Genomic DNA, 15055 nt, shown 5'->3' with positions numbered 1-15055 from the left:
GAAAGTCTGTAAGTACATAGCTAAATTCAGTTAACACTGTCAATCAACTGGATATAATGGACATCTGTAGACTGCTTCATTTAACAACAGCAGAATAGATTGACCTTCTCAAGTTTTCATGAAACATTCACCAAGGTAGACCACAAAGTTTCTATAAAACACAACAAATTTAAAAGAATAGGAACACATTGTCAGAGCACAGTGGAATTCAGCTGGAATTCAAGAAGAGAAAGAAAATCCACAAATACTTGGGGTGCCTGGCTGGCTCAGTTAACCATCTGACTTCAGCTCAGGTCATGATCTCACAGTTTATGAGTTTGAGCCCTGCATCAGTCTCTGTGCTGACAGCTTGGAGCCTGGAACCTGCTCCAGATTCTGCATTTCCCTCCCTCTCTCTACCCCTCCCTCTCTTGTGCTTTCTCTCTCTCAAAAAATAAACAAACATTAAAAAAAAATCCACAAATATTTGAAGATCACACAACACACTTCTAAATAACACATGGATTGAAGAAGAAATCTCAGGAGAAATTTAAGTATATTTGAACTAAATGAAAATGGAAACTCAACTTACCAAAATTTGTGGGATGCAGGAAAAGCAGGCTTAGAGGAAAGAAAGATCTAGAATCAATCACCTATGGATTCATCTTTGGAACCTAGAAAAAAGTGCTAATTAAAACCAAAGTAAGCAGTAGAAAAGAAATAATGAAAAACAGGGTAGAAATCAATGGATTGAAAATAGGAAATCAGTAGAGAAGATCAACAAAATCAAAATCTGATTCTTTGAAAAAATTGATACAACTGGTAGGTCTGTAACCAGGCTAACTATGAAAAAAAGAGGACACAAGTTACTAGTATTATAAATGAATGAGGGGACAATTCAAGAAAGTACAAACCAATGTCTCTTACGAACATCAATTTAAAAACCATCAATAAAATATTAACAAATCTGACAGTGTATAAAAAGAATCATACACCATGACCGAGTGGGATTTATCCCACATGTGCAAGTTGATTCAGCGTTTGAGAATCATTTAATGTAATCCATCACATTGATAGGCTAAAGAAGAAAAATTACATAAATATATGAATAGATACAGAAAAAGCTCTTCAAAAATAAATAAACGTTGAAAAAAAAAATTAAAAAAAAAAAAAAGGGGGCGCCTGGGTGGCGCAGTCGGTTAAGCGTCCGACTTCAGCCAGGTCACGATCTCGCGGTCCGTGAGTTCGAGCCCCGCGTCAGGCTCTGGGCTGATGGCTCAGAGCCTGGAGCCTGTTTCCGATTCTGTGTCTCCCTCTCTCTCTGCCCCTCCCCCGTTCATGCTCTGTCTCTCTCTGTCCCAAAAATAAATAAACGTTGAAAAAAAAAAATTTTAAAAAAAATTAAAAAAAAAAAAAAAAGATAAAAATTCTCAGAAAACTAAAAGTAGAGAGTAACTTCATCAAATTGATGAAGAATGTCTACAAAAAAAATTTGCAGCTAACATCATACTTGATGGTGAGAAACTTGAAGCTTTCGCAGTAAGGTTAAGAGCAACGTAAATGGTGTCTCCTCTCACCATGCTTTTCAACATCATACTGTATGGAAGGCCTAGCTAATACAGTAAGACAAGGGAGTAAAATGTATACAGATTTGGAGGGAAGAAATAAAACCATCTTTGTTCACAGATGACATAACTGTCTATGTAGAAAATCCAAAAATGTCAACAAAAAATCTGGAACTATTATAGCAAGGTTTCAGGATGATATAAATCTAGCAAGGTTAATATAAAAAGAGCCAATTGCTTTCCTATATATATATATCAGCAATGAACAAGTGGAATTTGAAATTAAAAACACAATACCGGCGCGTCTGAGTGGCTCAGTTGGTTGGGAGGCCGACTTCAGCTCAGGTCATGATCTCACGGGTTCGCGAGTTCGAGGCCCGTGTCGGGCTCTGTGCTGATGGCTCAGAGCCTGGAGCCTTCTTCAGATTAGCTGTCTCCCTCTCTCTCTGCTCCTCCCCCTCTCATGCTCTGTCTCTCTGTCTCTCAGAAATAAATAAATGTTAAAAATTAAAAAAAAAGAACAAACAATACCATTTACTTTAGCTCCATGAAAATGACATCCTAGCATAAATACTAGTATAAATCTAGCAAAATGTTTATAGGATCTATATGAGAAAAACTATGAAGCTCTGATCAAAATATTAAAGAAGAACTATTTAAATGGAGTGATATTCCAAGTTTAGGTATAGGAAGATTCAATGTTGTCAAGATGTCAGTTCTTCCCAGCTTGATTTACAGATTTAGTGCAATGCCTGTCAGAATCCCAGCAAATTACCTTGTGGATATTGACAAACTGATTCTAAACTTTATATGGAGAGGCAAAAGACCCAGAATAGCCAATACAGTATTAAAGGAGAAGAACAAAATTAAACACACTATTACGTCCACACAGTCGTTTATAGCAGCTTTATTCATAGTTGCCAAATGTTAGAAGTAACCAAGATATCCTTCAGTAGGTGAGTGGATAAATAAACTGTGGTACATCCAGACAATGGAATATTATTCATTAAGAAGAAATGAGCAATCAAACCATGAAAAAACAGAGGAGTCTTAAATGCATATTACTAAGTGAAAGAAGCAAATGTAAAAAGGCTACATATGATTTTAACTATATGACACTCTAGAAAAGGCAAAACCATAGAGACAGTAAAAAGATACGTATTTGCTAGGGATTAGGGGAGGATGGAATGATAAATAAGCAGAACACAGAATTTTTAGGACAGTGAAACTACTCTGTATACTTGAATGTTGTGTACATGTCCTTATAGGTTATATGTTTGTTAAGGTAAACTGAACTTCGGGTGAAATGATGTGTCAGTGTAGATTCATCAGTTGGGACAAATGTACTACTCTGGTGGGGGATGTTGATAATGGGGGAGGCTATGTGTATTTGGGTGGAGGGGATATATGGCATACTCTGTATTTTTTGTTCAGTTTTGCTGTGAGCCTAAAAATCCTCCAAAAAAGTCTATTTTTAAAAAATGGACAAAGGTCTGAATAAACTTTTCTCCAAAGTTAAGATATATAAATGGCCAATAAACATATGAAAAGATGCTCAGCGTCATTATCCATTAGGGAAATGCAAAATTGAAATCACATAGCGAAACCATTTCCCACCCACTTGGATGCATTTATGAAAAAGAGAATAACAAGTATTGTTGAGGATGTGGAGAAATTGGAACGTTCACGCAGTGCTGGTGGGAATGTAAAATGGTGCAGCTGCTGTGAAAAACAGTTTGGCAGTTCTTCAAAAGGTTAAGCATAGAGTTACCATATGACCTAACAGTTTCACTCCTAGGTATATATCCTCAAGAGAAATGAAAACATGTCTACACAAAAGCTTGTAAATGAATGTCGTAACAGTATTATTTTTAATAGCCAGAAAGTATAAACAACCCAAATGTCCATTAACTGTTGAGTGGATAGATATAATGTAGTATATCCATACAGTGCAGTGTTATTTGGCAATAAAAAGGAATTAACTACAATACATGCTACAACCTGATGAACATTGAAAACATGCTAAGTGAAAGAAGCCAATCTCAAAAGACCACATACTGTATGATCCCATTTTTATGAAATGTCTAGAATAGGCAATCTATAGATAGAGACAGAAAGTAAATGAGTGTTTTCTTGGGCTGGGGGAGGATGGAGAGTGACTGCTAACTGGTATGTGGTTTCTTCTTGTGGTGGTAAAATGTTTCCAACTTACACAATGGTGATGGTGGCACAACTCTGTGAATATACCGAAAAGGACTGTGGATGAATTTATGGTATGTGAATTAGATCTCGGAAAAGTTGTTATTAGAATAATCAGGTGCATAGAAGTATATGTCTTTGGACACATTGTGGAATGTGAGTGCTGGGATGTAATAGCAGCAGTAGCAATGCTTTAATGGGCGTATGAATTATCTGGCTATCTTATTAAGTGTAGATTCTGATTCAGGAGGTCTGGGATGGAGTCTTGAGATTCTGTTTCTTAATAACCTCTCACAGTGCTGATGCTGCTGGACTATGCCCCATGCTTAGCAAGGCAGTAGAGGATATTTGTTTCTTCATTGAATGGGGTCAGTCTAAAGAGCCTTCCTGGAGCCAGGATGATTTGGCCAGCATTTTGTACCAAGGCAGAATTGGTTTGGTGGAACAGAGGGCATTAATGGACAAAGTAACTAGCCTGTGTAAAGACTCAGAGACCAGAGGGAATCTGATACTTGAGGGGGTGGGACAGGAGGCCTATTTGTGGGGTTACATGGGTAGGTCCCTGAGTCTTTTACACCTGAGCATTTTCCATTTTTATGAAATTTTCTCTTGCCCTCTGCCTGACATTTTGGTTTATTCTTTCAAATCTGGACTTAGGTAGATTGGCATAACTAGGTGCCTTGTGAGCTTCTAGGAGGGGGGTGATTGGTTGGCAAGAAAACATTCTGTATGTGGGTCTTGGGAGTTGGATGTGAGCCCATCAATCAGTAACCATGCCTAGAGAGCCTCCCTAGTTAGCTAACCTGAGCTCTGGACAGGGCACAATCAAGACTGTCTTCTTGGACCCAGATGAATAAACTCATTAATGAGGGAGCAAATAAAGCTGTATTTCCAGATGGTACAGGTTAATTATAGTTGTAGTTTAGAGCTTTCCTTGTCTTTCCACTTGCACTTGAAGACCAGTTTGTACGTAATGTAAATAATCGCTTGGTTCAGGAGGCAAATATTAAAGCCAAATCATATCTTTACTCTTAGGATTCACAGTACTCCATGAAGTGCTAAATGGTCCTGTAAGTCCAAGTCCAATCTCAGCCTTAGTGTTTGCCTTTCTGAGCTGTTTTCTCTGAGGCTCTGAAAGCATTACTGTTCTGTGCTTCACCAGCATTTGGTTCCCCAGCCTCTCCTGTTACTTTATAAAGTACTTCCACTCTCCCAGGAGGAAAGGCAATGAAATCGCATGGTGATCTGGAATGTTCTTACGTTCACAGCCCCACAATGAAATCAGAAGTCTTATTCTTTATTTTCCAGATGGAGAGACAGTATAGACTATATGGACAGTAGCATGCTTGACCACTATCTCATGGAGGGGCACCCCTGTGTCTGGCCTAGTTCTTTGGATCTTCCTTAGTTTTTCCTTCAATAGACTTGTCTGGCTTCTTTGAACATGTAGTTATGTTGTCTTGGTTTTGTCTTGTCTTGTTTTGTTTTGACATAGAGTTTTTTAAACATGATTTTCTGGGTGCTTCCTGGTGTCAAATGAATACTTCTTTCCCAGATGCTTATTGAGTACTTTTCAAGTGTTTGTTTATACTCCCATTTAAGCATCTCCAGGTAAGGTGCTGGTTTGTCAGCATACTTATTATCATATTGTAGAGAATTGTGTTCAATTCCTTTAGTACTCACTGAGTGCTTAATATATGCTCAGCTCTGTTCTGTTCTCCTTGAAAGACACAAAGCTGTGTATTCTCCTTGGCGCTGTGGGATCTTCCAGGTTTATGGGATGGGAGCAAGTTACACAAAAGCAGGCTAGGAATAGAGTGAAGCAAACGAGGCACTTAGGGTGCAAACTTTAAGGAGACACTCACTTTCAAGGTCATGCAAGTGGAGGATTAGTACCTGACAGTGAGTGCCTCCTTAAATTTTGAGCCCTAGGTCCCTTGCTTACCCCGACCTTAATGCTGGTCCTGCCTTAAGAAGCAGATCACTTGGCAATCATGTCTAAGATAACATAAGACTATGAATGAATGGCATGGAACAGTGCTTCTAAAATTTAATGTGCATACAGATCATCTGGAGATCTTATTAAAAGGAGGATTCTGCGGGTGCCTGGGTGGCTCAGTCAGTTAAGCATGCAACTCTTCATTCGGCTCAGGTCATGATTTCATGGTTTGTGGGATCAAGCCCTGTGTCAGGCTCTGCACTGACAGCACAGAGCCTGCTTTGGGTTCTCTCTCTCTCTACTCTCTTTGCCTCTCCCCATGCTCATGCACTCACGCTTATAATAAACTTTTTTTTTTTTTTTTTTTTTTTTTTTTTTTAAGAATTCTGATTCAGTGGGTCTGGAGTGATGCCTGAGATTCTGCATTTCTAACAAGCACCCAGATAAAGTTGACACTAGCCTTTGTACCACACTTTGAGTGAGAAGGAGAAAAATCCATGCTTGAGAAAACCAGAGGGCCAAATTCACTAAGCTAGAGGATCAGGGAAGGCTTCTCCAGAGAAGGTGAAATTGCAGCTGGTTCCTCAAAGGACAAGTTGGACTTGGATGGGAAAAAAGAGAGGGAGACATGGCAATCAAAAGGAAGGATATGCAAAGGCTAGAGACAGGAATGAGACCCATGTGTTTTGGGACAGTGAACAGACTGGTTTGGCAAGATGCAGGTTCAAGTTGGAAAAAAGGAAAAGAGTTTTGATACGTAGTGTGAAACCATATGGATTGTTTCTTTAGAAATATGGTCCTTAATTGTCTGCTCAGGTATTGCCCAAATGAGTATTTCCATTTCTTTTCTTTTTTTTTTTTTTTTAATTTTTTAAAATGTTTATTCACTTTTTGAGAGACAGAGACAGAGTGTGAGCAGGGCAGGAGCAGAGAGAGAGGGAAACACAGAATTGGAAGCAGGCTCCAGGCTCTGAGCTGTCAGCACAGAGCCCGATGTGGGACTCGAACTCATGAACCGTGAGATCATGATCTGAGCCAAAGTCAGACACTTAACTGACTGAGCCACCCAGGCACCCCGGGCGTTTCCATTTCTTATATCCACTTGTCCTTCTGGGATACTCTGGGGCCTCTTTTTTTCTGGGGGAGATGAAAGCCTGAGTCAGGACACCTGAATATATTCTGTGAGGCATTGTGTGAATTAGGAAAAGAGAGGAGGTGGTTGACTTCATTATCCTGATTGGCTGGGTGAAGCCTTGAGATGTTGTTGTTGTTTTTGTTTTGTTTTGTTTTAACTTAGCTGGGACATGTAGAAATCAGAAAGCCCTCCCTAAAGAGTGATGGGAGTACACAATACACACACATAAAAGGATGCCTGGTAAATATGTGCTGATTTGACTCAGTAGGAGAGTTCTGCCCATTTTAAATCAAACATTCCATGTAAAGTACTTTTCTGAAATTATCATAGGAACAGTGGGAAATTGGGCCTTGAACATCATAGGTACTAAAAGAATATTTGTTGATTGATACATTTGAGAATTGTCTCTCCTCTCGACATCAAGAAACATTTTCAGCTCAGGTCAGTAAAAGAATGTATGAAAGTAATGTTTTTGACTTATGTACTGACACTTGGGTATGCTTTTGTGTGGCTGCAAGGAAGCAGAAGACTTGAGTCCTGAACTCAAAGAGTTTATTTTTGGGCAGTGGTTTTCAACTGGAGGCAGTTTTCTTTCCACAGGGGACATTTTACAATGTCTGTAGACATTGTTGCTTCTGTGGAGATGCTATTGGCATCTAGAGGGTGGAGGCCAGGGATGCTGCTAAAACATCCTACAGTGTACAGAGAACTCCCCACCCCACCAAAAAAATGAACCAGTCTCAAATATCCCTAATGTCAAGGTTGAGAAACCCTGTTCTAAAAGGACAAGACTAACAAATAGAACCAGAACGTTGAAGTTGGAAGGCCATACTACTAGTTAATAACAGAGCAGAGACTGAAGCTTAGTTCACCCTAGTCTAATGTTTTGCCTGATGCCATAAAGCCAGTTAGACTCAAACAGCATTATATGACAAAATATTTTATTTAGCTTCATCTCCCACTAATTCTGATTCATACTTTTTGCTCTAGCCATACTCATTTATTTGTATGCTCTGCAACTTTATTCCTTCATGTTTATGTTAGTCCCTTTGCCTGGAACATTTATTTCTCTTATTTTTTCATCTGGATGATATTTCACATCTCCTCTGGGAAGTCTTGCCAATCTATAACACCCCAGATTGGATCAGAAGCCATTTCTTTATTCTTCTCTAACTAGTCCTCAGCATATAATAAAGAAATTTTCTGTATATATGTGTGACTTCCTGACAAGGCTGTGAACATCTTAGGGGTTAGAGTTACTCTCCTATCCTCATTGCCTTGCATATACATACAATATACTGTCAGTCATAGACATGAGACAAAGTAAGTGGTTAGAGAAGGGAGAGATCAGTGGGAAATAGAGTATTGGGGAAGGTTCCATACAGATTACGACACTTGAAAGCTTCTTGTAATTCCTTGAAGATAATGATGAATGTATGAGCACCTTATGTTGGGCAGGGATAGTTCTCAGACAGTAATGGATTTTTCTTGTGGTGTCTTTCTACAGGTTGATATGTCGGACCTCTCCCCAGAGGAGCAATGGAGGTAAGTGTGACAGTGTGGGCCCCTTAGGCTGGAAACTATAAATTAATCCTACTAATAGAGTTGTATATCTTCCCTTTTGCTAACTTGGCTGTGGGGAGGCAGTGACTCTTGACCATTAAGACAGGTCATTTGGGATCTTTCCCAGTACTTGGGTCACTCCTGAGTAGCTCCTTCAGTCCTGGGGAGTAAATAGGTAATTGCACCAAACCATTTATTTGGGTTTGAACACTACTAGTTCTGCCATTTCCTAGCTGTGCGATCTTCGGCAAGTTACTTAGTTTCTTACTACCTTAATTTTACCAGTTTCCACAATGAAGATTATGACAGTACCTATACCGCATAGAGTAGTTGTGGGGATTAATATATGTGAAAATCTTAGAACAATGCCTGGCATGTGGTAAGCTTCCAGTAAGTGTTCACCTGCTTTCCAGTTGATTATCGTCATTAATATCATTATCCATGAACAGGGCAGAGAGCTCTGGCTGAAAAATGAGAGATGTGTCTTCTGATCTCAACTCTGCTACTAACATGTTTTGTAACCAGAGTGAGTCAACAAATATTGTCATGATTACTCATCAGTAAAGAACTTTCAGAGTGCTTACCCCACAAACTTCACAAGGTAGCTGACCAATGAGCTGAAATCAACCATGTAGACTTTATTAATAGTGCAAAACCCCCCTTCATTTAGATTATAAAAATGGAGAATTGCAAAGATATCAACTTATATGACAAACCCAGCAAGATTTTAGGTGACTGTAAGCTTAATATGTACTAGTTTTGTACCTCAGCTATCAAAACATTCCAAAATTTGGAAGATGTTTCTAAAAATATATTATCTGCTTTAGGGTGGTGATAGTTCCACTGTGCTCTGCTTCACTGAGTCCACATTGATTTTATTGTAAACACTGTATATTAAGAAGATCTTTAGCTAGATAATGTCTAGAAGAAGGCAACCAGGTTTAATGGTTTTCACATTATATTATATGAATAGTGTTGAAAAGAACCATTAGCCTAAAAGGGCACAGAAAAGTGATAGTAGGAAGAGGATAGTTTTTGTTTTTGTTTTTAAATAAGATCATGACAAATCTTTGAAAGAGCAGCGCTGGGTAAGAAGAGTGAAAATATCCTTTGTTGTTCCAGAGTATAAGATTAGGTCCAACGGATTGAAGCTATAGATAGATATTTTGTCTCGTTATCAGAGACAGCTTTTTTTTTTTTAATTTTTTTTTTTTAACGTTTTATTTATTTTTGAGACAGAGAGAGACAGAGCGGGAACGGGGCAGGGGCAGAGAGAGAGGGCGACACAGAATCGGAAGCAGGCTCCAGGCTCTGAGCCATCAGCCCAGAGCCCAACGCAGGGCTCGAATTCACGGACCGCGAGATCGTGACCTGAGCTGAAGTCGGATGCTTTAACCGACTGAGCCACCCAGGCGCCCCAATACAGCTTTAATAATTGTGGTATAGTGAACTTCTGCCCTTAAAACATTGGAATTTTATTTCTTCATAACACATGTGAACACCTACAATGTGCCAGACACATAGTTCCCTAACTACTTTAAGAGACAGATGTTCTCAGCCAGTGGAAGTATTCAAACAAATATTATAAAGATAATGTTTGCATTGGGTGGGAACCTGAACTAGATCTTCTCCGGTATTTTCTAGATATTTCTTTGATTTTTTGTTGTGTACATCCATTCAGTCATATACTGTCTGCGAATAAGAAATTTATGTCTTGTTATCTTTATAACTCCCCACAGTCTTTAGGTTTTTAAAATGCCCTTTGCCCTTTTAGTTTAGCTTATCCTCACAACAACCCTATGAGGGAAGCAGCAAAGATATGGACTCCTTTTGACAAATGAAGAAATTGTGATGTAGAGATGTGAATTTTCTTGGCCAAGGCCACATGGATGTCTGAACCTAAGTTTTTCTGACTTATACTCCATATTTTCTTTTTGTCAGATTATCCCACCTAGGATAAACCCTTAGGTGCTGTGGCTGGCTGCTGACATTTGGCTGCCCACTCCCCTACCATGTTTCTTCCCTAACATTTTATTATGAAAAATCTCAGAAAAATTGAAAGAATTACACAGTAAACACCTTTATACCCACCATCTAGATTGTACAATTAACTTTTTGCTTTATCATTTATCTCTTATGTAATTCATCCCATTGGGTTCTTCTTGCATAGTCTCTCATTGCTCCTGGGAACTCTATGAAGATACCATTTATGTTGTCCTATCCCTCTCTCCCTAATATCCCCATGCATGGAGAATTTGCATAAAAGCTCCTGACTACAGGCTGTATTTATATTTAGTTTTCTAACTCCTTCCTTATTTCTCTGTGTTGGCTGACTCTGAACCAGAATGGTAGGATTGACTCTTTTGCATTCTTAGAGGAAGCTCTTTGCCTGTATTGGCCAAGGGAATCACTTGTTGCCAGTCCTCTGGACCAGAGAATGCCTGCCTTAGATTATATGAGTTTTCGGTTGTACTCTTCCTTGAGCCCTTGAGGAGGCTATTTACCTGTGGACACTGATAGTGTAGTCACTGTTGAATTAGTATAAAGTTGAAGCAGTCCAGATTTTTCAGGCATTAACTAGCTTTCAGAATCCCTGGTCCTGACAGAGACGGTAGGACAAATAAAGCAAGACTTTAACCCTGGAATTAGTACACATCTGCAGTATCACTTCTTAATTGGTGTCATAATATCACTGAGTAGCATTATGAGACTTTATAGCTATAAACTTTTCTCTGGGTTACTTTCTCCTTCCAGTGACAGGTTGAAATAGGACTGAAATGGGCAGTGACTACAGGCTTCACCTGGGACCTCTTTCCTACAGGAAAGGTGTCAGCTGTTTCTGCTCTTGCAGGTGGGCAGCAGACAACCCACCTTTAACTCCAGTAGCTGAGTTTTTGACTGGGGCCCACAGAGCTCTGGTTCTATCTCCCAATGCCTGTTCTCTAAGATGTGTATTTTTCTATCCTCTAATTTGTACAGTACCTTGCAGCTGCAAAGCACAAGAATATGTTCTGAGCTATGGGATGGTGGGATATCCCTGGAAAGCATTGCTATTTTACCATCACACCATCCCTGACCTGCCTTACCTCATCTGTTTGGCTTTCAGGGTTGAGCACGCACGCATGCATGCCAAGCACCGTGGCCATGAAGCCATGCACGCTGAAATGGTCCTCATCCTCATCGCTACTTTGGTGGTGGCCCAGCTGCTCCTGGTACAGTGGAAACAGAGGCACCCCCGCTCCTACAATGTAAGCTACTTTGCCTCTCACTTCTTTGTATGACATTCATCAAAAGACCCTTAGTATTCTGGGGTCCAGCCTAACCCAGGCCACATATAGGTGGGGAATGGACAATAGTAATAAACTTTATATATGAATGGTGAAGAGCGTATGGCAAATGTGTGTTGAAGAGGCAAGTAATCCAGATTGTGAAAATAGGGATAGAACCTAAGGCTACTTCCATGGCCAGAAAAGGTAGGTCTTCCCTTGTAAACATTTTGGGACAGATTCATGAGGAGGTGTTCATCAGAAACTATTCAAATAGAGGGAGAGGTGATTGCTTTATTGGGAAGACCAAACCTCCGAGTAAATACTACAGGTAGGATTTAGATTTAAAAAAAAAAAAAAAAAGTAATAATTGAGGAAATGAAGAACAAAACATATAAAACATATAGAAAATGTATAGCTGAATGGCAGAAGGAAACCCTCCCTTATTGGTAATTACTTTAAATGGTTTAAATTCTTCTATTAAAAGGCAGAGATTGTCAGACTGGTTTAAAAAACCCCATGAGAGGGGTGCCTGGGTGGTATAATAAGAGTCAATTATGTGTCCGACGTTTGATTTTGGCTCAGGTCATGATCTCATTGTGAGATTGAGCTCTACATCAGGCTCTGTGCTTACAGTGCAGAGCCTGCTTAGGATTCTCTCTCTCTCTCCCTCTCCCTCTGCCCCTCCCCTGCTCATATGTGCATGCTATCTCTCTCTCAGAATAAACTTCAAAACAAAACAAAACAAAACAAAACAAAACCTGGGTGCCTGGGTGGCTTGGTCAGTTAAGTGTCCAACTTCGGCTCAGGTCATGATCTCACAGTTTGTGAGTTTGAGCCCCGGGTCAGGCTCTGCACTGACAACTGAGAACCTGGAGCCTGCTTCAGATTCTGTGTCTTCCTCTCTCTCTGCCCCTCCCCCGCTTGTGTTTTCTCTTCCTCTCCCTCCCTCCCTCCCTCTCTCTTTCTCTTTCTCAAAAAATAAATAAATAAACATTAAAAAAAAAACCAACCATGAGAGACTCATAAGACACAGATATTAAACATAAAGGGATGGAGAAAGATATTCCATGCACATGATAATCAAAAGAGAGCTGGGGTGGCTATTAAATATCAGACCAACAGACTTTAAATCAAAAAAATTTACAAGACATAGAAGACATTATATATCGATAAAAGGTTCAATCCAACAAGAAGATACAATAATTATAAACACATACATACCTAACAAAGGAGCCCCAACATATGTGAAGCAAAAATTGACAGAATTGAAGGGAGAGATGGACAGTTGTACAATAATTGTTGAAGAGTTCAGTACCTTACTTTTGGTAATGGAAAGAGCAACCAAATAGAATATCAATACTTAATAGTGGACTTGAGCAGCATTAAAAACTAATTAGACCTAACAGACCCAAAGGGCACACTCTAACCAACAACAGCAGAATACATACTCTGTTCAAGGGCGCATTGACTGTACTACAGGATAGGACAGATGTTAGGCCACAAAACAAGTCTCAATAGGTTTGAAAAGATTAAAATCATAGATTTAACTACTGTGGATTAGAGCATGGCAGGTGTAGTGTACTGGATTTTTTTCTTAGAAGTTTGTAATCTTTTCATGGGCAACCCTTTTTTAACATAAAAACTTGGCAAACACCCACATGATAATACTTTGTAAAGAATATACAATCACATATATAATAGTAACAATAGCTAGTATTTATTGAATTCTTACTATGCCAGCCACATTCTAAGTATTTTAGGTGTATATATTTAGCTAATCCCCATAATAATCCAGTAAGGTAATTTTTTCTCCATTTACAAATGAGGAACTGAGACAAAGGCTAAGTAACTTGCTCTAGTGATAAAACCATTATTTGAACCCAAACAATTTTACTCCAGGGTTTTTTGTTTTTTTTTTTTTTAATTCTTTTTTTTCAATTTATTTATTTTTGGGACAGAGAGAGACAGAGCATGAACGGGGGAGGGGCAGAGAGAGAGGGAGACACAGAATCGGAAACAGGCTCCAGGCTCTGAGCCATCAGCCCAGAGCCCGACGCGGGGCTCGAACTCCCGGACCGCGAGATCGTGACCTGGCTGAAGTCGGACGCTTAACCGACTGCGCCACCCAGGCGCCCCTACTCCAGGGTTTTTAATCTTAATACCTAGTGGTTCTTTTGCTCAATTATATGCTTTTTCATACCTCTGGTATTATGGCCAGACATGCCCAGGGGTCTGTAGCTCACATGATATGAACTGCTCTATCTCATTTAATCCTCCTAATAGCCCATGAGGTAAGTACCATGAACAAACTGAGGCCCAGAGAATTGAGGCATGAAGGGAATACTAATAGAGCCAGGATTTGAATCCAGGTCTTTTATTTCCTGTTTCATAATTTCTGCTGTACTATAGGTTGCTTGAAGCAAAAAGCAACCAGGGAACTGAGGGGTCACCTAGAGCGTAGGAGGAAGAGAGGCTAATCTTTGCCCTTGAACAGACACAGGTTCTGAACCTTACTGGCCTATAGCCAGCTCAAGTGTTACATGTACCACAAATAGAGACATCTGTACCTTCAGGTCACAGTGCATTAAGTGACCACATGACACCAAGGCTTTTTGAACTGGAGACCATCCAGCAGGCTAAGCCACCTAGGTGTGGCTCCATGTCTGGACACTGGTCATACTTTGCCCTGATACCTGAGACAAGTCACTTGTTTGTCAGTGTATGATTATAGTGCCTTCTCTATAAAATGGGGATTACCAAGATGGTTGAAATGAGCCGGGAAAAATAAGACCACTCATAAACTTAAGTGTAGAATGAAAACCCCCTTGGTATTTCTATGCTGGTATTTAAAGATAATCTTAATTATGTAATGCTGGCTAATCTGCAGAGATTTTTAAAAACCTCTAAAGGAAGTGAGAATACATGTATGTACTATAGTGGTTTTCAGTAAGTACTTTTTTTTAAAGCTGTGGAATCCTGTCTTCAAATAATATCTTAAGGAACAACTCAGTATGGAAAACAATTAAGAGGCTGCTCTGCTTGATATAGGGTTGGGTAACCCTCTGCTTCTCAGGAACAAACATAGGACTCACCAGTGTTAGAAAACCACTGATGTCATTCATTAGTTAATCCTTAAAGGAAATGTGACTAATTTAACAAAGTCATTTGTATAAGGAACATGCACAGTTATCTCATTACTGCCATACCTTGTAAACTGAACTTCACTGGTGAGCGACATGCTAACATTATAAAACATCTTGGGGGTGCCTGGGTGGCTCAGTCAGTTAAGCATCTGATTTTGGCTCAGGTCATCATCTCGCGGTTTGTGAGTTCAAGCCCTGCATCAGGCTCTGTGCTGACAGCTCAGAGCCTGGAGCCTGCTTCCGATTCTGTGTCTTCCTCCCTC

The 15055-nt window shown here is 39.7% G+C and overlaps 1 protein-coding gene across 1 annotated transcript in view; it reads left to right on the top strand.

Moving 5' to 3' along the window:
• Positions 1-15055, top strand: part of RNF121 (ring finger protein 121) — an 80474-nt gene that overhangs the window by 19612 nt on the left and 45807 nt on the right. The window contains exons 2-3 of the mRNA XM_047070933.1: positions 8325-8362; positions 11487-11628. Coding sequence (XP_046926889.1) covers positions 8325-8362; positions 11487-11628 — 180 coding nt within the window. The remainder of the gene's footprint in view (positions 1-8324; positions 8363-11486; positions 11629-15055) is intronic.

The sequence above is a fragment of the Lynx rufus genome, unplaced genomic scaffold (genome assembly GCF_022079265.1).
Source record: "Lynx rufus isolate CCGP_SWC_20201006 ecotype Redwood Valley unplaced genomic scaffold, mLynRuf1.p SCAF_9, whole genome shotgun sequence".
Taxonomy (NCBI): Eukaryota; Metazoa; Chordata; class Mammalia; order Carnivora; family Felidae; genus Lynx; species Lynx rufus.
Note: the sequence above shows the minus strand (reverse complement) of the source record. Positions and strands in the feature narration are given on the sequence as shown.